General features: G+C 34.3%; 1 protein-coding gene across 1 annotated transcript in view; it reads right to left on the reverse strand.

The window, feature by feature from the left end:
- LOC129230715 (protein Mo25-like) overlaps nt 1-23,703 on the reverse strand; it is a 128,877-nt gene that overhangs the window by 44,646 nt on the left and 60,528 nt on the right. The window contains exons 5-6 of the mRNA XM_054865138.1: nt 21,852-22,020; nt 20,805-20,930 (exon numbers count right to left, since the gene is read on the reverse strand). Of these exons, the coding sequence (XP_054721113.1) occupies nt 20,805-20,930; nt 21,852-22,020 (295 nt within the window). The remainder of the gene's footprint in view (nt 1-20,804; nt 20,931-21,851; nt 22,021-23,703) is intronic.

A 23,703-nucleotide genomic window follows, 5' to 3' on the forward strand; every position in this document is an offset into this window, starting at 1 on the left:
TTAGAAAAAAATTTGACCCAAATATTGTGTGCCCTCGTCCTTTTGTTTTTGAGATATGGGGGGTCAAAGTCTGTCGAAATCTTACGAAAATTCGCCAAATTTAAAGACTTGGCAAGAAATGGAAAATACCACGTGATTTCATCGCCTGCGTCTAGCAAGACTCTCATTTCCATTTCTGGTCATCTGCAAAGCGCGTAAACGATGTTTCGAATTAACCCTTTACTTGTGTGGGTAAAATTAAAAAGTAACTATGAAGCCTGTGAAATGGAAACTAGAGAGCTTTATCCAGAGGAGCTACAACTTTATAACGAAATTGAACGCAGGATTTAACTTTGTAATCGTGATAATAATGCATTTCAGAATTTAAGTGCATTTCAAGTGTGTTTTACTTAACTAATTTAAGTTTGTACTCTTGTAATGAAATGTGTTGTAAGTAATTAATAATTATGTACGAGAATTAATATGACTAAGTAAAAAAAAACATGCTTATTAAAGCTTATATATTGAAAATAAAATGGATAGTTTTTGATGTTGAAAGAATATGATCATGGATTGTAGTATCCCAGCTCTTATTTATTTTTTCAAAAGTTATTATCATTCATGGAGTTTTATTGTCTGACCACTGCTAGCGAAAATGTTTAATTTAAAATCGAAAAAAATAATAATTAAAAAAAAGAAAATAACCGATAGTAAATGTCAAAAATTTGCACAGCAAAACTATCGATGTCGGAAATTACTTCATAACAGATTCTTATCAAGAATTTTATAGTCCACGTTCATTACAACAACCCCTGCAGTTCGAAAAAGTCTGTCACTGCAACTGAAAGTCGCTATAACGTAAATGCACATCATATTGCATGTTATTTAGTCATTTTTAAAAATACTGAAGTCACTTTTACCAATCATGTTTCACGTTAAAAGGGAATTCAAATATGAGCAAAATAAAAATTAATACAGTTTTTTTTTTTATTTGACTTGTTAGAGGGTTTACACATAACTTGAAAACGATACACATAACGAAAAACACACTGGAAATAACTGACAGAAATCGTTTTTTTTTTTAATTTGAGAACATGGTTTGAAATCTTTAAAAATGTCGTTTTCTTCGTATTTAGATACTGACTTCAGATTTACGACTTTTCAAAAAAAAAAAAAAAGACTTTAAAGTGTGTTTACCGTTTCTCTACCGTTATCATATTTTTTTCAAAACAGTTTCATCATCGAAAAAACTCTTTCAGTGGAAATATTTCACCCGCAGAAGCATAAAAGTTTTAAACATCAGTTTTTTAACAGTCTTAAGAATAACAAAAAATTCCATTGTTTTTACAATAAAATAAAACAAATATTTCGGGCTGTGGCGTTTTCCCTTATACAGTTGCACGTTAATATCCCGGAACACAAGCCCCTAAAAATTTCAATGCTGCAGTCTGTGCCACGACACCCCGCGCCATGGTAGTCACCCCTAGAGTCCCTATAGGAACTCTAGTCACCCCGAGTAAAGAATTAATGCGATATTTCTCACACGCTTTGGTGGTGACCAAATATGGAAGTGAAATGTCTTGTCAGATGCAGATGTTGAATTCGCGCCGTACCTTCCATTTCTGAACAAAACTCGCTAAATTTGGCGACTTTACTAAAAATTTCGGCATTTTTTAAGACATCATATTTCGATAACGTGGTCACGAGGGCACGCAGTTTCAGTGCCATAAACATGTTTTCCAATGCTCTTTCGAATGCCACCAATTTGGAATTTTTTTGAATTTCCTTGATCGTGATGTTTCCTGGTCAGTATACTTCACATTGTGTGCTACTGAAAAAATAATAAGAAATATCGAAAACCGAAAGCAGATGCTAAAAGATTGCTGCAAATTTATAGAAAAAAGCTAATATTTCGCGTGACACGTGGCATCAAAGAAACGCAAAAATATGACAAAAATACAAAGAATTCAGCATATAAACACCAAATAAGAATGATTTTGGACACTTCAATTAAAAACAAATGACTTAACTATTGAAAATACATACCAAGTGCTTCCTAACTGGAACTGTTTGTTGGTTTTTTTTCCTTATAGCGGTGGTTAGTCGAAGAACAATTATTACTTTTGGATTTTACAGTTTTTTAAGTTACAGCTAGTAACAGCTGAAAGAATTAGTTATCTTTTTTAAAAATGATTATAAACTATTGAATTATCCTAGGTAGTAATTCATGAATGTTTCAAAGTTTTTATTGTTACGATAGTAAGACATTTAAACCCCGGAATAACAGTATATATATCCTATGACTATATTCAGTAATGCTTTGAAGCAGAGCATTTTTTAAGGAATTTTCACTAGGAGACACAAATTAACATAAAGACTGTAACCTTCCCAATAATTTCGATCTTTTCTTAACAAAAGTATGCATATTATCGTCGCCTCTAATTGGTATATACTGTAATAAGTACTGTTTGTTCTCAGGCAATTGTATCGAACTGATGGTTTAAAAGGAAGCTGATATGAACCTAATCATAAGTATAATATTACATCCGAAGTTAAAGGCTCCCCCAGAAACTTTTCGAATTTGTAGTCTTAAAAACTCATTTTAGGAGATCTTTGATAATGTTAGGGGAGACGAGGTTTGGTGGCGGCAGTGGCGTAGCCAGGATTCTAATTTAGGGGGAAGGGGGCAGCAGCGGCGCTTCTAGAAAATCGTTTTTTATTTTGGGCGGGAGGGGGGGGGGGGGCACATTCAGGGATCAAAGTGACCAACTGATAACATATAGGACATTTTTTTTACATTTTACAAAAATTGTTAGACATACCTTATTGATTCTTTACTGTACTATAAAAATTTAAATTTTGCATACGCAAAAAATAAATAAGTAAAAACGATGATAATATTATGGGAAATAACAATTTATTTCAATTAAAAATCAAAATAGTTTAGCAACAAATTACATAGAACTGCTGACTCTGAGAAGCTTTTTAAATTTTTTATTACCAGTGTATGTTATAGCTTGCCCCGCCTCAATGTCAAGTCTTAATTTTTAATTTCTAATTCCCCTCATCTATCATTGCCTGAGCTGAATTAATGCTTTCGTTACAACCTCTCAGTTTATCTCAAGAAGATTTTTTTTGTTACATCACTCAATTTAGTTTTATAATTTTCCTTCTTATTTCTTTCAGTTTTTTTTCTTTCTGTTCCATATATTTCAAGTGTGCTGCTTTGCACAGCTGGATCATTTTTTAAATTCACATTAATATTTTCCACAGGGAGTTTTACGTCTTATCACTCTGAGAGCAATAATTGCATCTAAATTCATGTTTGGTTTGTCACTACTAGTGACTAGTCAAAATTCTTTGTTTAAGCCTCTCTCCTTGGAAGTTTGGCCATAAGAGAAAGTCAGGACAGCCTTAACAAATTTGGTCAAATAAGGGTAGTGCAGATTTTCATCCTTCAGGTTAAAGATGTCATTCCAATACTTATTGACGGGGTTATCTGCTATATTCTTAGGAATACCTTCGTCATTGATGTACATTAGGGTGTATCAAAAAAAAAAGGAAAATTGTTTTGTTAAGTGGCACATCCTCATATTTTTCCTTTTATGTCAAAACTAAAAAAAATCACGTAACATCAACAACGCCAATGGTGCCGACTTGCGTCTGAAATTGTGAACCAGCACTTATGTACTAAGCTGAATCCAGAAATTTTTTTTTTTTTTTTTGGAAATTCGAAATTTTATGCTGGTAAAATGTTGCCCCTACAGCCCTATGTGTAACAAAAACATTTATCCAAATTTAAAAATATTAAGGTATACAGCAAAAGCCCTTTTATTCAAAAAATTCAATTTTTCCATCTTTTTAAAAAATATATACATAAATTTATATAAAAAATCAATTACAAAAATTATTAGCGAACACTTGTTTAAATCAACATTTGCAAATGAATAATAAAAAGAATAATGTATTTAAAATGAAAAATTTAACTGAAACATGGAAAAAAAAAAAAAAAAACATTTTAGTGTACTATGTGAGAGAATTAAATATTGCATGAGAGCAAAATCTCCTACTTATAATGCTAATTACCTACTTTATTATTTATATTTTTCAGCTTTACAATTTCTAAAATCTTACTTTATGTTTTTTAAAAAATATATAGAAAAAAAAGTTTCTTGAAGAAAGTTATAAGTTTTAGGCTAAGTGCAGGACAAGGGCGCCCATATGCAAAATTTTAAGGGGGGGGGGGCTCGGATATTTTCTCCATAGTTTAGCAGGATATTTTCCCCATAGAAATCGATTTCAGTACAGATTTAGAGTTATTTAAAGTTTGACATTTTTAATAAATTATTCATTAATTGCTGGAGAAGAAATGTTTTTACATTTTTGCAAAGAAAAAAGTACTAAAAGCAAGGAAGTTCTAATTTCAAAGGCGGGGAGGCTTGAGACCCCTCTTGCCCCCCCCCCCCCATATGGGCGACTTTGGTGCAGGACACTTCAATATTTTTTAACTTGAAAAAATGTTTTCGTGGTACATTTGGGGCAATCAGGGCAACGTTTTATCAACATAAAATTTCAAATCTTTTATTAGATCTAACTCAAGTAAATTTTCACCAGTTTTCCCTTTAAGAGCTTCGTTTTTGATGACGCTGGGCATAACTTTCAATGAAAAGTGACATAACTCGTTATGCATAAGGTGTAAAATTCCTCTGGGGTACCAAAAAAAATAGGATTTTTATTGGAAATATAGGATTTATAGGAAATATAGGATGGTTTTTGACCTTTTTTGAAAAATATAGATTTATAGGAAATATAGGACAACTTTCATCCCTGCAGATTGGCAAATAAATTTCCATCTGATAGAAGGGGCAGGGGTCCAAGGATTCTCCTCCGGAATTTTTTTTTTAAATTGTTGCATCAAAATGCAATTTTATACTTTTTTTTGTTGAAAGAAAGCCAGAGGCAGATCAGCAGATGAAACTGAAACCTTAAAAACATGATTAAAGGTCTTATATTTATTGACGTTATGCTAAGGGATGGACTTTGGGACTGCCCTGACTGGTTCTTTTAAAAAAACATATTAAAATTAATTCCCCCTCCCATACTCAAAAATTTTTTAATTTAAGATCTAAAAATGCAATTTGAGACAAACTTTGAAAATTTAGAGAGAAGGGGACAGTGGCACAACCATAGAATAGTTTTATGGGGGTACCATTAAAGATTTTTTAATTTGATAGGGAGGTCCGGGGGTCCACCCCCGGGAAAATTTTGAAATTTTAGTCGACTTAGTTTCAGATGATCTCTGGTGATATTGCGGGGAGTAAAGGTTCTGGCGGCCTTCTGTGGTAATTTTTATGAATTCAAGTCTTAGAAAAACTATTACTTGTAGATATGAATCTTTGCGGTGAAAGTCTTTCGAAATTGAAGTCTGAATTATTTTCAAATAAAAAAAAGAACCGACTTCAAAAAACAAAAAGGAACTGAAAAGTAAAAAATAATGGATCATACTTACATATGATTTTTTACCCAAATGTTTAACTCAAATTTATTTTACAATTCCTATACAAAAATCAACTAAACTAAACACTGATAAATTAAACACTGATTTTTATTACCCTACGATAAATTATTTTAATACCTAACTAATTATATACGATCTCTTAATTTTTAATAACCTTTTGAAGTCGGGGCCTCCTATAAACTACTACCTAACGTAACTGACAACCCACTAGAGTTGAACACTAATTTAACTAAACGCGAAACTGGTCTTTAAATCTAAACCTACTCAGTTACGTTAGGAGGCCTCGAATTCAAAAGGTTATAATGGCCGAAAAAATTAAATTTAAGCATAAAATTAGGCAATCTAAGACGGGGTATGCCAAAATAACTTCCGATTGCCAAAAATATCAAAATATAACCAAGATGCAAAAAGATTGAACTCGGAAGCACAGGAAGAACTTTTTTGCGATGCTGCATATCGAATACAAGTTCAGAAAATTGCACTGATGAAATATTCTTGAAAAATATTCAAGCACAATCCAATGATTTTCTACCAATTTCAAGCACTAAAAAAACTTTCACGCTTTTTTCAAGGTTGTCTAGCACTTGAAAAGGAAACAATTTTCAAGCACTTTTCAAGGTTTCCCAAGGGCGTACGAACCCTAGAGAAATATCGGTAGCACCCTGCTTGTATTTGACGTCTTAAGTCCTCCTCCAAACCTCTCCATTTGCTAGATTCCAGTGGCTGAAGGAGGAGCAATGACGTCTATCTGAAGGGAAACAATACGGAAGAGTCAGATTCAATAGAAAAAAGGCGCCGTGGCCGAGTGTTTGGGCATAATAGACTTCAGCACACAGTATTTTATGAAGTTATGATGTTAAAAAGTGGTCTAAAGCAGACTTCACCCTAAAAAATGGACTTTGGCGGGAAAAGCGGACCATTTGGGAGCCCTGCCTACTTTCCCATTAAAAGTCTGAAAACGAAGGAAAAAACATGAAAGAAGGATTAATGCATCTTAAAAATATTATGAAAAACAAAAAAGTTAATAAATAAAATAAATAAATATTGAAAAATTAAAAATTGGAAAGTAGGGTATTTTGAGATGGGGGGAGGGGTCTGTCCTTCCCCCTTAACCCGTAATAACTTTTGAATGAATACTCTGATTCGAACGAACTTTTTTTGTTCGTAAGATCTCGGCGAGGCCACCTCATTCCCATATTTCACTTTTTCATTTGAACATTTTTTCATTCAATTTTGAACAGTTCAAAAAAACTAAACATTAACGCCTACGGGGAAATTCAAGGCAAATATAAATCCCGCACATAGAGGCGAATTTACTTCAAACAAAGATCTTGATGAAGAACATGTAAAGGAAATATTGCTTGCTTTGATTTGAACAATTTTCCGTTCAATTTTGAACAGTTGAAATCCTTTAACATTAGCGCCTACGGAGAAATTAAAAGTCAATGTAGATCCCAAACTTTGAGGCGGATTTGCTTGAAAAAAATTTTGTTGGAAATAGATTTTGATGACCAACTCCTGACTCAAATTCCTAGAACTTTTGGCCTATCTCCTGTACACGAAAATTAGTCAGAATATGACTCCTAAACTCCAACTCCATAGCTTTGGCAAAAATTTAGACACTGAGGAAAAATGACGCATTCCAACTCTTATAAATTTAAAGTCTTCGATTCTGACTAAGAAAAAATTGGCAGAGTTACGGACTTTAAAGGAAAATGACCAATTTTGAATCCGAGTCTTTGAATTAAAAACCTTCACCTCTCGACTCTGACTCCTTCACCCAAAAATGAGACTGACGCCGACTACGACTTAACAGCTGCTGCAGTTATTTACTGTGAAATAATTTTTGTTGATATGATTTATTTTTGTTTTCACTCTGAAGTTTTAAATTTATGTATCCTGTATTTATGTGTAATTTAGTCCTTTATGTTTTAACATAAAAATAAGAGCAGACAATTTTTTTTCCTTCTGATGGTGAATATTATTTTTTTAAGATGACATTTTATTGACTTTTATTTATTTTTGCAAGTTCATTTACTTTTTTTCTTTAAATGATTTTTTAGTAACTAAAGAAAAAAACTTTTTTTTTATATATATAGTGCATTTATTTCACTATTTTTGAAAGCAATTAAAGATTTTTTTTCAATGCAAAATAATGTATTAGCTGCTTTGTTTAAAAGGTGCTACTACCTTGTTTGTTTATTTATTTTTTACATGAGCAAAACATATTTTATTTCTAAAAACCAGCTAAAAATGTTAAAAAGTTATGTTTCAAATAATTGGCGATTTTAGCTAATTTTGAGAACATTGTTCAGATACTAGAAAGCAGATATTGGTATGGGAAAGTAGGCTCATCTAGTTCTGGGCAGAACTTGGTGTTCAATGTAAAAATAGTTGAAACAAAATCAAAATAAATCAAAAACCCATCAAAATTTAACATATTTTTTTCTTGAAACCCAACTGCCCCCCTCCCCCCTCAACCCCTTCTTTTTAAAAAATAACAGCAGCAATGAAATGCAAAAAAGAAAGCGAAGGGTTCATAAAATAGAGCAGGATAACTAACCTCATTTATTTGTTGAAGCTATCTAAAATTGTCTTTTTTTTCCAAAAGGCCCATACGTCGCTTTTTTCTTCTGAACTAAAAGACAACTTTATAGCGGAATTTAAAAAAAAAAAAAACTCGCGTTAGAGTAGAGAAACGAAAACTTAGTACAAACAGGGTCTGTGAACGACATTCGAGTACGCGAAGATCATTTACTCTGCTAGAAACTAGGGCTCGACCAACGGCATTTTTTGGCCGATGGGCCGATGCCGATTGTTCAAAGATGGCCGATGGCCGATTATTTTCCTCCAAATGGCCGATTGCCGATGGCCGATGCTGTTGGCCGATGGCAAAAAAAAAAAAAAAAATCTAACAGAAATAAATTGATAAAATTGTCAGGGATTTAAAGGATCATTGATTCATTTCACTTTACTTCCTTTCTACGGATAAAGAATTGTAATACTCCCAAAAAAAAATCAGATTTCGACCTAAATTTTTATTTTACGATCATCCAATTTAAACTTCACAAGTTTTTTCTGCGGATATGTACATGCATATGTACCTACCTAAGAACATATAGATGACCGAAATATCCCTTTTGAAAGCCTCCTTAGTTAAAATTATCGCAAATTCTCTTGTGATGTTTTCATGCGCGTAAACTTACATCACTCAAAAACGTTATGAAATAGTAAGTTGATAACTCATACGTAGGTAGTATAATCTAAAAGTTCGAGGACAAGTTGTATAAAAATTTACCGTGAATCTATCTACAAAATAGTCACCTTGAACAACTATGCACTTCTGCCACCGTTCGTATAGCTTTTAGAATGACTCCTGGAAGACATTTATCGCAACATCCTGTAAGGGCTCTTTCGCTGCTGCTTTGACTTCATCGTGGGGAAGAAGGCGACTTTCATGTTGAGGATGCACGGTTCGATTGGTCAATACTCTGATATGACAAACCAATAACATCACGTTTCGTCGGACTTAGCTCCGTGTGACTTTTACCTGTTTCCAGCAAAAAAAATATTTGCATGGACGCCGCTTTCTTCCGTCAGGAGAAGATAAAGCTGCATCACAGAAGATAGTGAAAAATGGCTTCCAGGAGTTTTTCCAAAAGTTATATGAACACTGGCAGAAGGACATAGTCCCTCAAGATGACCTTTTGTAGGTGGATGTGCTTCGTAATGTGAACTATTCTGGGTAAGGTTTTATACAGCTTATCCCTCGAACTTTGGGATCGTACTACGTACAATCTGTATAGGATGTAGTTATGCTTCTCCTTTTTTGACTGCTGTATGATGGAAGACAAAGAACAACAGCAAAAAAAAAAAAATGGAGGAAAAACAAAGAGACTGTTTAATAACCAATTGATTTTTTTTTAAATTGAACTTATAACTAAGATTTCAGTAATATTTTAATAATGTTTGGATTTAGGTAAACTAAACATAGTTAAAAAGCATTAAATTATGTTGTTTAATCATTAAAAAAAAACTATGAAACCGTCAACAAATTACGCTATTGAAGTGGAAAGATTGCACATAGACATTTTTTAGTCATCAAGTTAAACAAAAAAGGTAACAGATAAAGTACAATATTAAATCATAATAGGAATACTTTTATACTTATCTAAAATTTATGAATAGAAAAGTTGGCATTTTTCATAAAATGTATAACAGTGGCGTAAATTTTGCGGAAAAAGGAAATAGCCACGAAATGGGCGAGATTCTTAAAATCAGCTACAATAAACAAACTCAATATTTACCCCAAGTTAATAACTGAATACATATACATACTACTTGATTTGATGTTTGCACACGTAATATTGAACAATTTGATTGATTAATCTTTTATGGAGCACTACAAACACGTTCAAATTAATTTTTTCAATTTAACAATAATATTCTGAAATTTAAAAAATTGCATAGTAGAAAATCCTTGAAATTTTTCTATAACATATTATTAAACACATGATGAAAACGAAAATAACTTATTCACTGATTTTATATAAATACATAAAAATAGTTACAACAGAAAAAAAATCGATCGCTATTAATGATGCAAAAAAGGTGGCGCATTGCAAAATATAGGTGAAACAAGTATAAAAAATACGCAAAATGACATTTCTTGACCAAAATAAATAATCGCTAAATATTTAAGAAATGCTTGAAACGACGAGGGCGGATTAGGGGGTCACCCTCTAATTTTGGAGTAACTCACAATGTTAAACTTCGGCCCCAACTTCAGCTTAATTTTTTTAGTACAGAAGCGCTATCTCCAACGTCTCGGAAGAGTTTCTGAATCTACTTCAGCATTTCCGACGAAAAATTCAAAATCTCTTTGTTTTCCAAATTATGTCACAATTCAAAACGTCTTTAATCAATTTCTAATTAATGCTCTTAACTCTTCCTAAACAACAGATAAAACTTGAAAAAAAAATCTCTAATTAAATGAATGGTGTTAGTTTTAAACAACTCAGAAGTACAACTTTAGTTTAATTTCAGAAATTGAGGGAGTGGGAGGAGGAGCACGCAAGTGTTCTCGGAAATACAAAAAAATAGTCACAAAAAATAGAGTTCAAAATAATAATAAACATTGAGCAGAAACACCCTTTTAAAACTTGCACCCGAGTTTGTTTTGACGTGCAGTGGCGGATTTAAAATGTAGCAAATGTTGCAATTGCGCGGGGGCCCCATAACCATAGGGGCACCGTAGGAGTTACAACAATGCTTTTGATAAATGTTTTACAACTTCTGTAATACGGCCCCAAAATATATTTCGACGGGCCCCAATCTTGTAGCTCCGCCGAAGCGATACAGAAAAGACTGCATTACTGTGATTCATATTACAAACATCGAAAAATTAAAAATTACCGTTGGTTCAACGGAAATCGATCAAAACAAAACAAAACCGGTTTCGCCATCTCAAATTTGTTTACACGGTCTTCAATTCGGTAATACAGGGTGTACCAAAAAGAATCATCCGGAAAAAGAATCCCCAACTGGAGACAGATTCGAATGATTACATTTACCAACAGGATGGGGCACCGCCACACTGGCATCTGGCAGTCCACAAATTTTTAAATGAAACGATTCGTGATCGGTGGATCAGCCGCACTAGACAAAATAACAAATCCTTACATTTCTGGCCTCCAAGGTCACCGGACCTTACTGTATGTGATTTTTTTCTTGTGGGGATTTATCAAGGACTCTGTATATGTGCCTCCTCTACCAACAACAATGGATGATCTAAGGAAGCGCATCACAACAGCAGTGGAATCCGTAACTCAGGACATGCTCGCTGCAGTGTGGGACGAGTTTCAATACCGTTTAGACATATGCCGTATATCTAAATGTGGACATATGGAATACCTTTGAAAATGGAAGGACATATGGAAACTTTTTCAGTTTCCCTTTCATCCAAAAAAATTTGTAATTGCATATGTTTATTACTGTTCGAAATATAGACATGCCAAATCAGATGATTCTTTTTGATACACCCTGTATATCACCAAATGATCGTCAGTCTGAGACGCTATATTAGTTTTGCATTGAAGTAAGTAATTAATAGCCACAAGAAAGCAGTTAATAGGCTTCTTAGAACATCCGATCGAAAAAAAAAGGGAAGGTCACAACTGGAACGTGCGCACTTCCCATAGGCGAAAATTTAGCCTTCTACAGCTTACCATTTTTTAGTTATGACTTATGAGAGATACGTGCATCCAGCCGCAAGAAACAACGCAATAATTAATGTGTTTGGTACCTGAATGCAGTATTAAAAACTCCTTCAGGGGTGACTAAAATATAAATTCATACTGAAATTGAAGCAAACAATTTTGTTTGAAAACAACAACTCCCTTTACTTTGTATTAAAAAGTAAAACAAAGGTGTTTTTTTTTTTCAAAAACATCGGCCAATTCCATCGGCTTTTCGATGTTTTTAAGGCCGATGGGCCGATGTTTCCTGCAAGTTAGCATCGGCCGCCGATGCCGATGGCTAAATTGTTGAACCATCGGCGCCGATGCATCAGTCGAGTCCTACTAGAAACCTCTGGTAAAGTACAAGTTTCAGCACGCAAATTCCCTTTTCTTAAACGATTCCTTCTTGAAAGCCATAAAATAACAATTGTGGTGTAATCGCCAGTCAGCTTGAAGCATAAGCTAATGATAAGGCTTCTAGGAAAACGACCCTACCTTTGCATTTGGTCTCTTTGGGAAAATAACTCTTCTTGTCTCTTCAGATTCAGACAGAAAGCAGAAAATGCTTTTGCTGAGGGTGAGGGGCTGTCGATTGAAGAGGTACAAGTAGATTTTGTTTCGGCGTTTTTTTAGGAATTTCCGACAGATGGCCATTCAAAAAAGGAAAAAAAAAAAGCAGGGGTCAGTCCAGGATTTTTCACAGGGTCCGTCTTTTGCAAAAAATCAAATAATTTTGCAAAAAAAAAAAAAAATTGTAAAACAAAATTTTAGAATTTTGAAATGGCGCAAACTGCATCAGTGACACTTAAAGTTGAATGTTTTCCCTCTTTTCTGTTGAGAATATCATTCATGAGTGTTTTTCGAGCATTCGGGGGGAGGCGGCTTTGCTTTCTGGGGGATGGGTATCCCTCAAGTATCAATATTTATTTACCATTCTACATTATGTTAAATTATAATAGCAGAGGCAAATCCAGGATTTTTTTCCCACTACCTATTTTTGTGAAAGTATTGCATCAAAATTCTATTTTTGTGAAAGTTTTTTTTTTTTTTATCAGCATTGATTTTGTGATCTTTATAGGCATATTCTAATTTTTGTCTCAGAAAATTAGAGCAATTTAAATGTTAGTTTGAAAAGTGCAAATGTCATTAACTAATATTTCGAACTTCTTTTTTTTTTGGGGGGGGGGGGGGACTTAAGAGATAGGGAAAATATCATTGTATCTCAGTTCAAAAAGCTTTGTACTGTGTACAATTCAGGAAAACACCATCCCCTAAAACTGATGCTAAAAGATTGCTTAAAAGCAATTTGGCGAAAAACAGTGAAATTTGAGTTTAATACTATGAAAAAGCTGTTACCTAAGCGATTGTTCATATAAATTATCTTAGCATTTTATTTTATGAGTAAACTATGTTTTAAACAGAAAAACATGTTTTCTATTTTAAAACACAGGTTTTTGTGAAACTTTCGTTTTTTTTTTTTAAATATTCTTTCTAGAATGTGTCGATTTTCAAAGTTAGTTTTGTGAAGCTGATGATTTTATAACTTGAATTTTGTGAAAGTACCGATTTTAAAATAAGATTTTTGTGAAAGTACCGAAAAGCGGTAGTAAAATCAATCTGTATTGGGCCCTGAATAGAAATGTTATATGTATAGTATTTAAAATAATTGTAAGAAAGAAATTCAAGGAGGGGTTCAGCATTTTACTTTTTGTACCAAGACACTGTTAAGGAGCACAGAACTTCATTTAAAACTTTTAAACTCCATGATTTTTAAAAAATTAAAAAATATTTTATTTGTTTACCTCTTAACAAAGCGTACTAAACATTGAAAATTTGAAAAATCAGATAACTATAGCGGATGCAAAAATATCGCAACCCTCAGAGTGAAAGCATCAAAAGTATAAAAATGTCTTTTAAAATAAATATTTTTGATAAAATTATTTTCGAACTGCATTTTAGAGTCCTATGATAAACATATCATTAATATCTGGACACTAGTGATGGGCATAATCGAGTTCTCATAATCGAATCACTCGATTATTCAAGATCATTCGAGAACTCGATTACCACGAGTTCTCGATTATCGTATTTCGAGTTCTCGATTACCACTTTTCGAGTTCTCGAGCGATGAACTTCTCGAGTTCTCGATTACCACTTTTCGAGTTCTCGAGCGATGAACTTCTCGAGTTCTCGATTATCATTTTCTGAGTTCTCGAGCGATGGACTGCTCGAGTTCTCGAATATCACTTTCCGAGTAATCGAGCGATCAACTGCTCGAGTTCTCGATTGTCACTTTCCGAGTACTCGAGCGATCAACTGCTCGAGTTCTCGCTTTGAACTTCTCGAGATCTTGAGTTCTCGAGATGTTGAGTTTTCGAGATGTTGAGTTCTCGAGATGTCAATAACTCGAGCAATGAATTTTTCGACCGATTTGATAATCGAATGAACCTCTCAATGTAGTTGACTTCTGATAGGGGTGCCCACCTAGAAAGTGAGGGTGGGGGGGGGGGGTTAGGTCATGGCGTAGCCTGTGCCATTGACATTTTTAGGGGCGGTGTTTTAAGGGGTATTTTTCATTTTTTGGGGAGCTCTGCGATATTGAGGGGGGTGCGTCTTTGACCTCAGGGGGGTACCCCTGCTTCTGAAGTGATTCAGTTGCAGGGGCGGATCCGTCATTTAGGGGATCAGAGGGCTGGCTTTGAAAAGTTAATGATTTTACTTATGAATGGGCATGGTTTTTGTTGTCTTCCGAAAAAATTTGCATTGAACCCTTCCCCCAGAAAAATTTGGAGTGACTGACGGGCTGCGCTGCGGTGCCCACAGGGGAGGTGGGTCATGGCACAGACTACGCCATTGAAATTCTTAGTGGACGTTAGTCTTTTTTTAGGGAGTATCCTTCTTGAGGGGGGGCTCCTGATTTTAAAAGGTGTGCCAGCACACTTGAGGAATAGATACCCTTGCGATCTAAATGGTGTTATTATCAAATAATTGTCTCTCAAATGTTTCATTCGAATATTGTTATAATTGAATGTATGCTGTCGAATGCTTGATTTTTAAAAGATCCTTTGGGATGCTTTGGTAGTCTGATGATATGTTTGGTGGAAGTGAAGGTTGGGGGCGCTAATAAGGTTCTAACTTGAGAGGCATTAAAATTATATTTCAGGTAAAAAGCGGAATCTTAAGTTGAAAACCTGAGGGGACGTCTTCCCCCTTTACGTCCACCTTCGACTATACCATTGGGTAATGATACAAGTGTAACAGGTGTTAACAAACCCTTTAGAGTCCAAATATACACATTACTGCAGACACGTGTTTCGGGGTTTCAAGGAACCCTTTTTTTTTCAACGCAAAATAGTGAGATTGTGGATGTAGGGACATTACTGGATGTCTTTAGGGACCATTCATTAATTATGTAAGGGTCCTGAGGGGGAGGGGTTGGAAAAATGTCTATATATTTGGGGGGGGGGTTCAAACCCATTCTTTTGTAATATTTTCCAAGTCGATGTTTTACATTTGAAAATGCGCGGTCAAGTGATTTGACAGGGATTATATATTTCATTTGCGTCTGGAAAATAATTAACGTATTAGGATAAGCTGTTTCTAATTTATGAATAATGAAGAATGAATAATGTTAAACATAATAAAAGAATCGCATTATGCATGGCATGTTTTATTTTTAATTAGTATCGCATCATATACAAAAAAATGTGGAAAAAACATTCAGTTCTAAATTCATACTTTCTAGTAAATATTTAATTACACAAAAAAGTTTAATTTTAAAATAGTAAATTTAATTTCGATTCCAGTGATGTTAGATTCGTTATTTTATTATTTTGAAAAACGAAATGGAATCTTACGTAAGAATGGGGGGGGGGGGGGGTTGAAAAATCTTCCGTACCCTTACATGGGGGGGAGGAGGGTCAAAAATTGCCAAAATCATCCTTACGTAACTAATGAATGGCCCCTTACATGCAAAAGCTTACTATTTTGTTGAAAAAAGAGCACCTTAAAACTCCAAAACAATGTTTCTGCAGTACTCTGTATGTTTGGGATACAAAACGTTTGTTATTTCATGTTACTTCTCGGCACAAAGGTATTTATTTATTTCTTAATAAAACAAGTTTTACTTCTGTAATTTCTAACTGTAATTCCTTCTTATGGGTGCAAATAAGTTTTGACACAAACTGTGGGATTGTAATTTTTAGGAGATTTTGTCTCTTTTGGGGGTATTGCTCTTGAGGAAGAGCTTCATAGGTGTTGCGCCTTCGCTCTTGGGATGGATAGATTTGGAATGATTTTAAAATCGAATGATTGCTTTTCGCTTGCTTTATTCGAATGGGGTTATAGTTGAATGTTTGGCGTCGAATTTTTGATAATTGAGAGATTTCATAATAATCGAACGATATTTTTCGAACGAAAATTGTTAATTATCATATGAGCGGATTTATGGAGGGGGATGCGTTGTGTGAGTGGCGGATACAACGGGAGGGTCATGGGAGTCATCACGCCCTACCTCCCACCCTAAACCTACAGTATCTGTACATATTGTGTTCAAACACTTCATGCATAAAATGTAAACGATGACAGTATCTTTTCATTTCATTAATTATTTTTCAAAGTAAATATTTGAACTACTACTTCGTTTCATTGCTCATGAAATTAATTTGCAACGTTTATCTCCAATTAGGTGCCTTATTCCTGATCGATTTGATGCTTTTTATTGACTCCCAAACACGTTCAGACATTTTTCGTATCAAAAACGGGAATTGCGTTCATGGGGGTGGGTGAGGGGTTTTCTTCAACACGCCCCCCCCCACCCCATAATGGTTTTCTGCATCTGCCCCTGGTGTGATTCGGCGGTGAAATCTTGAAACAAAGGCTAGAGAAACGCTTTCCATACTGTTTTGAACTTGACAGTTATTAAGATTAAATATGTACAATTTTCTAGTATTGCACAAACTGTGTAATTGAGAATTTAAGGTGGTCTTAGCTCTTTTTCGGATCATTGTTTCTTAGGGGGAGGGGGAGGTGGAATTGTCATAAGAGGCGCGCCATTGCTCACAGGAACAGACGAACACCTCTGTCACTCTATAAGGTTTCAGAATCAAATAATTGCTTCTGAAGTGCTTTTTTTTTTGGATGGGGTTACTCAGAGAGCTTACTTCGTTAAGATAAAGGTTTTAAAACGATTGTTAACGCTGTGTGTTGTTAACGCTGTGACAACCATGTCAAAACGTTTGTGAAACGTTTTAACGCAATGTGTTTATAATGCAGTGGTGCCCATCCCCCCCCCCCTGGCGATGACAATCATCCCTCAAATGCGACGAAGAACCCCCAGAACGAGAGTCCCCTAAAATAAGACGAAAAGCCCTCTTATAAGTTACTCTCCCCTCTTAAAAATTCAATGGCGCGGTATGCGCCATGGATCCTCCCCCCTCCCCCGCCCTCTCTCTCTCGTGAGAACCCTTGTATAATATATTGCTTGTTGTCGAATGTTCGGTTATCGAGCGTCTCGGATAATTTGAAAATCCAATACGTAATCTGCTTTTCAGAGAAACTTGGTAATCAATTTGTCCTTTTTGAGGACCAGCGCACGGAAAATGAAACGCAGCTACGAAACCTTAAATTCCGAAACGTACCGTCGCGAACCAAAGCATTTTCAGCAGTTTTGCCTCATACTTTACAAAAAAAAAAAAAACTCATAAAATCAGCACATCAATTGACTCCAAATTTTTAAGTTGAGTAAACAATATACTAATCAACATTTATGAAAATATAAGGAATATGACATTAAAAATATAAGGAATATGACATAAACAGAAGCGAGTAAAACAAGAAAAACATTTAAATTCAACTACGCACACAAAAATAAATGCTACGCACACAAGAAGTCACAAATATCTTGCGCATAGAATTTAAAAAAAAAAAAAAAAAACAATATGTATAAAATATAATTTTTATTAAAAAAATGGGTCAAAGAGTGGAAGCTAAAACTAATCCCACACGACAATCTTCAATATTTCTTTTTAATGCATTCAGAAACATTTCAACTTCACTCTCTGCACTTTTAATTACATATTTAATTCAGCGAATGAAAAATAAAAATAAAAAAGAGCGGATCAAGAAAGAAAGAAAAAATCATGAATTCAATGCACTTCAAGCCACACTTGTAACTTTCAATGCGCCGGGAATCCCAATCTTCTGGAAAACGCAGCCAGAAATATTTTACCCTCCCACCTCATGTATCAGTCAGATTAATATAGTTCTACTAACAAGAACACACACACACACACACACAAAAAAAAAAAAAAAAGCAATAAACAAGAATAAATGAGTCCTTTTGCGTAGAGCAACGATTCCCCTACTTGTTTACATTATTAACTTCATGTTTGAGAGATTGAAACCGTTCGAAATAATCACGTGATATCTGAGAATCATTACTTTAAATGCATAGCCGTTCGAATAAATCACTCAAAATGAATGTAAAAAAAATAAAAATCGAGAAATCAACCCGTTACACAAATTGAGATGGAAGGGAGAGGGGGTGATAGCGTATCATTTCAATCACTCCGGGGAATCCCCCTGAGGGCCACCAAGAGTCAAGGGCCCGTTGCCAGTTTTTTAGCCGCCACCCATAAACTTATAAAAGTTTATACTACTCCAAGTCGGGTCGTCCAAATGCCGAGCTCCTAGTTTTTGATAAGCTAACAGTAGTGTTGACAAGCAATGAATACAATAACTTCTAAAAGCCAGGAGGGTTCACCCCTTATACCCCTAAATGATAGTCTTAATGGCACATTCTTATTTCGAGCGTACCCCTGCCAAAACAACTCGGGAATTCAACTGTTCCAAAAGTTAAGGGTATCCCCCCACCCCCTTTCGCTGGGCGATATGGCGCACCCTATTAAATGTTACGGGGCATCCGTCTAGAAAGAGCTCCCCCCAACTCCCAAAATGAGATTTAAAAATCTCTCAAAAAATCACTTCTAAAAATTTCAGTTTCGCAGGCTGCGCTATGGACCCCTCACCCCCCCTCCCGAAAATAAGATTTAAAGAACCTTCTCAAAAACTAGACCTCATAATTTTAGTGGCACTGGCTGCGCCATGCCCCCAACCCATTCTGAAAATGAAATAAAAAACACTCTGAAAAAACCGGCCACTGGCTCAAGCTGCTCCATGCCCCCCCCCCCTTTTAGTAAGCACCCCTGTAGCAGTAAACTCAATTCTGGAAAAGCTCAGAAAATGAACTACTTGATGACTACGACTAATCGACTACGACTGATCGACTACTCAGAAAATGAGTACTCGATTCAAACGTCTCGAGATCTCGATTCAAAAGATCTCGAGAAGTCAATCGCTCGAGTACTCGATTATAAAGATCTCGAGAAGTCAATCGCTCGAGTACTCGATTATAAAGATCTCGAGAAGACAATCGCTCGAGTACTCGATTATAAAGATCTCGAGAAGTCAATCGCTCGAGTACTCGATTCCAAAGATCTCGAGAAGTCAATCGCTCGAGAACTCGATTCCAAAGATCTCGAGAAGTCAATTGCTCGAGTTCTCGATTTCAAAAGATCTCGATTATCAATCACTCGAGTGATCGACTTGAAAAGTTCTCGATTATCAATCACTCGATTATCAGAAGTACTCGATTCCCGAGATCTCGATTATCAAAAGATCTCGATTATGCCCATCACTACTGGACACAGTTGAAGCAAAAAATAAATAAATAAATAAAATAAAAAATAAATCATCGATTCAGCATTTTAATTTTTGACTCACAAAAAAATGGATTTCCGCTTTAAAAACTTGAAATAAGCGCTGTTACAAAAATAAAGAGACTTTTCATTTACTTGCATCCTAATAAAGCAAAGTTAGCTTGAAAAAAGAATATGATTCTCATATCGGATGTAAAAAGATTGCATTTTTCAAAATGTAGGTTTCCTTTTTAGCATCGAAAAATCAAACCCATATAACTTTCTCCCAAAATAACAGTTAAACATCACACTGGCAGATGCTATGTGGTGATAAGTTTGCAGTTGGTAACCCTATCTGAAGCGATCACATTTTCCCCCCACCCCTACTATCCCTTGCTTGAGCTATATTATTGTTTATTAAATCATGAGCGGGGAGAAAAGTGCTTACGATGAACACTATTCAGAGAAGGTTATATAAAACAAACAAGCAAATTTATAAATCAAACTGACTTTCAGCTGTTAATTTCTTTCAAAGAAACCAACAATAAGCATTATATTTATTTGGCCGTAGTAGTTATTCATCGCTTGCAAGAGCATCACAAGAGGTCTGATTTTTTTTTTTTTTTTTTTGCAAAATTAGCAGATTTTGTATAAGTTGATCAAAAAGGTTCCAAACATTATCACTTTTGTACACAGAAATATGCTGTGGAATTTTGATTTAAGATTTGCACTTTCAATAAACAATTTGTGAAAGATCCGTGTTTGTTTATGAGACTTTTGTGAAGTGTCCGTTTTGACTGATGGGATTTTGTGAAAGGTCCGTTTTGGTTGCTCGGATTTTTGTGAAGGGTCAGTTAACAGACCGAAATTTCTTCTGGCCAGACCCCTGAAAAGGTTTTGCAAAGATTTAAAATCAGTTTACAAAAATGAGGAGTGGTCACAGATTGGAATTTCCAATGTCGCCCAGTCGCAACATTGGTGTCGTGTAGTCCCTATCTTAAAAAATACTCTGCCTTGAAGCAATAACATGCCTTTTTGTTTCCCTTTCTCAAAAAAGAGCCCTTTGTTAGAAAATGTTAGAAAACAGCACCCTGCCCTTTTTTAATCCTGAGGGAAGGTCTACCATATAACAAAAAAAAAATAATAATAATGCTAAAATTTAAAATCTTGTGTTTCAACTTTCTTTCAAAAGCAGCATGAACTTTTAGGACAACCCAATATTATGGCACCATTAAGTTACGATTTAGTTGCTTTCAAATATTTGTTTATTGCTGTTAAATTCATTAAAAAATTCCTTAGTTATATAAACAAAACAGTGAAATAAATTGCACAGCAGACAGAAAAGCTATACTTATACTAAAAATAATTTACCTTCAATGACTGCCTTTTGGTGACATAATTTTCTGAATTTAATAAATGCTGGTAGTGGCTGAAGACTCTGTCATAATTCATTTCGAGAAATTCAGAGCATAGGACTTTGTGCCTAGTCAGTAACTCCTTAGAAAAAAATAAATTAATAAATCATTTTTCAAAAACATAACATTTTATTAAATGATGGAATGGATTAGCAGCATAGAAAAAACCATGATTTAATGATTGTCAAGGGACTGAAAAAAGTTATCATTAAATCAAGGATATCGTTAAATCAAGGAGCATATACAGTGTTCACCCTAATCCTGGACCAATAGCCAATTTCTAAGCCATTAGAAATAAGTGCATAGTTCAAATTGGAAAAAATCTTGAAATTGCATAAGGGTCATTCCATATAAAATCAACAAATTTTCAGAAATTTTCGTGTTGCATCATTTTTTATTTTGATGAAATTTGGTAAATAATATGTACCAATATTCTGTACTCACACAAACTGTTATGTTTTTTTCCCGGAAAAATTTTATTCCCTAGATATAGCTATTTTCTTGCTCTGTGGATGAGTAAAATTTGACATTGTTGATCCTTTTTCAAAAAGCTCTAGTGAATTTATTTAAATTAGTAAGAAGATCAAACACGTCTTATTTTAAAGTTGAAAGAATTAACTCTTATTTGTGCATAAAAAGAAAAGATTTAAGTTAAGCCTAATTAAATTTTTGGCTGTCAAATCATAGTTGAAAAAGAGCCATTTTCGTCATTTAGGACCTAAAACAATGGACTTTCAGTAGGAAGCTAACTTTTTTATGCACATAAAATTGCAAAAGGTCATTTTTCGAAATTTGCAAATAACATGTGAAGTAAAGAAAAAGATTAAATGCATGAAGACAAAATTTCAAAAGAAAACGGAAAGAACAAAAATTGCCAGAAAGGAGAAAAAGAAAAATTTAGATAGGAGCTTTTGTTTTAGCAAAAATTGTAAAAATAACAAAGCAGAGCTGTATAAGAATTACATTTATGCATAGGTATCTCGAAAACATAAGTCAAACTAACCTTAAATGTAGAGAAGGCATCGGACGCAATGTCAAAAGTCGACACTTCAACATATCTAAAAAAATTATAAAATTCATCGGAATATAGAATAATTTTGGCTAATGCTTCATAATGAATGCACTCTCTTAGCATAGTGCCACAATTCAGAGCTATGTCTTGCTTTTCATACCTGCAATGTATTAAAATATGTTTTTTTTAGTACAAACTAATACATACACACATAAAATATGAATCAAATTATAAACACAAGCATAGGATAGCAGAAGAAAACTAAGAAAAAAAGAAAGTAACTAAAATAACTTCTCAAAGACTTAAGTTTTTTAATGTTAAAATGTTTTACAATTAATAACTACTTTTTACATTGAAAAATCAGCAAATAACAACGTACCGTAGGATGGGATAGCTTTGGGACACTTTTCAAAGTTTTACTCTGTTCCTATCTTTATTTTCAAAGTAAAAAAACTTAAAAATGATGAATATGTCAGTTGAGTATTCATTTACAAGGTATAGTAAGAGAATAACTCTAGTTGTTATGGAGTTTTATAAAAAGAGAAAAAAATGTCCCAATCTTACCTCATTGTTTGGGGTAACATTGGAACAGTGCTTTATCCTCATTAAAAACAGTAGGAAACATAAGTTTGTACTGATGTCACCTCACTATTAGTATATAGGTGCAATATTAAATTTAGTTCCAATTAAATTTAAAATTGAACCCTAAATACAAAACAAAACGAGCTGATGTGTGCACCACATAATTTCCTTTTACACTAATTTAATGTTATTTCCCCATTATTGGCAATTTAAATGTGATTCAATAGTTAACTCTCTTTTTACTCTCCAACAGCGGCAAATTAAAACCAGATTTAAAAAAAAAAATTTTTTAAAAATCGCCAAATTTGTCGCCAAGTTGGCAACCAAAGACTGCCGATATATCGCCAAGTGTCCGCCGAATTATAACATCACTTAAGTTTGCATCGAAATTAACTATGATTCCCCCCCACTCCAAAAAATGAGCAAAAGACCCCTTTAGAAACACCCGAATGCAACCAAAAGGGGAGGTGCACAACCAGACTCCACTAGGAGTCTACCTACCAAATTTCAACTTTCTGGACATTCCGTTCTTGAGTTATGCGACATACATACACACATACTTACATCCATACATACGGACACTACGAAAAAACTCGTAATTAACTCGGGGAAAATGTCAAAATGGACATTTCGAGGGTCTACATTCTTAGGCACTTATCCACTAGGGTGGGTCAAAAAAAAACTCATTTTTTCATTTTGAAGTTGTAATAGCGCAGAAAAGTTGCAAATTATAGAGACAATCAAACAAAAGGAAAAAAAGAATTATAGAAATTCATTGACATCTTCCGTTTGCGCATGGGGTCTAAAATTTGACAAAATATGAAAAAAAACAACATTTTAAAGATTTTTTTTTAAATTTTTTATTTAGATGTTTTCTTAATGTAATAGTTTGTAATGTCTTTGAACAGAGCCTTAAACATTGTATTTAAATTTGGTTTCAATCAGCTAATATCTTTCGGTCGCGCATGGGCCCCAAGATTTTCCAAAATAATGAAAAGTTACATTTTTATGGGTTTCCGGTATTTGATGAACAATCAATATTTAAATATAATAGATGAAGTATTTTTTCAGTAGAACTGAAAATGAGATTGGAAAAAAACTGTCAGGTTCAGTCAATGTTTTCCAGTAGCGCAAAGCCTTAGAAACTATCGTGCGCAGATATAGGACATCAATCCAGACAACGTCACTCGCCTCTCCTCCATGCCATCCCTGCCTTCCTAGAACCACGTTAGCTGTCTCCCAACATTGTTTTTTCAGTCTG

The sequence above is a fragment of the Uloborus diversus genome, chromosome 1 (assembly GCF_026930045.1).
Source record: "Uloborus diversus isolate 005 chromosome 1, Udiv.v.3.1, whole genome shotgun sequence".
NCBI lineage: Eukaryota > Metazoa > Arthropoda > Arachnida > Araneae > Uloboridae > Uloborus > Uloborus diversus.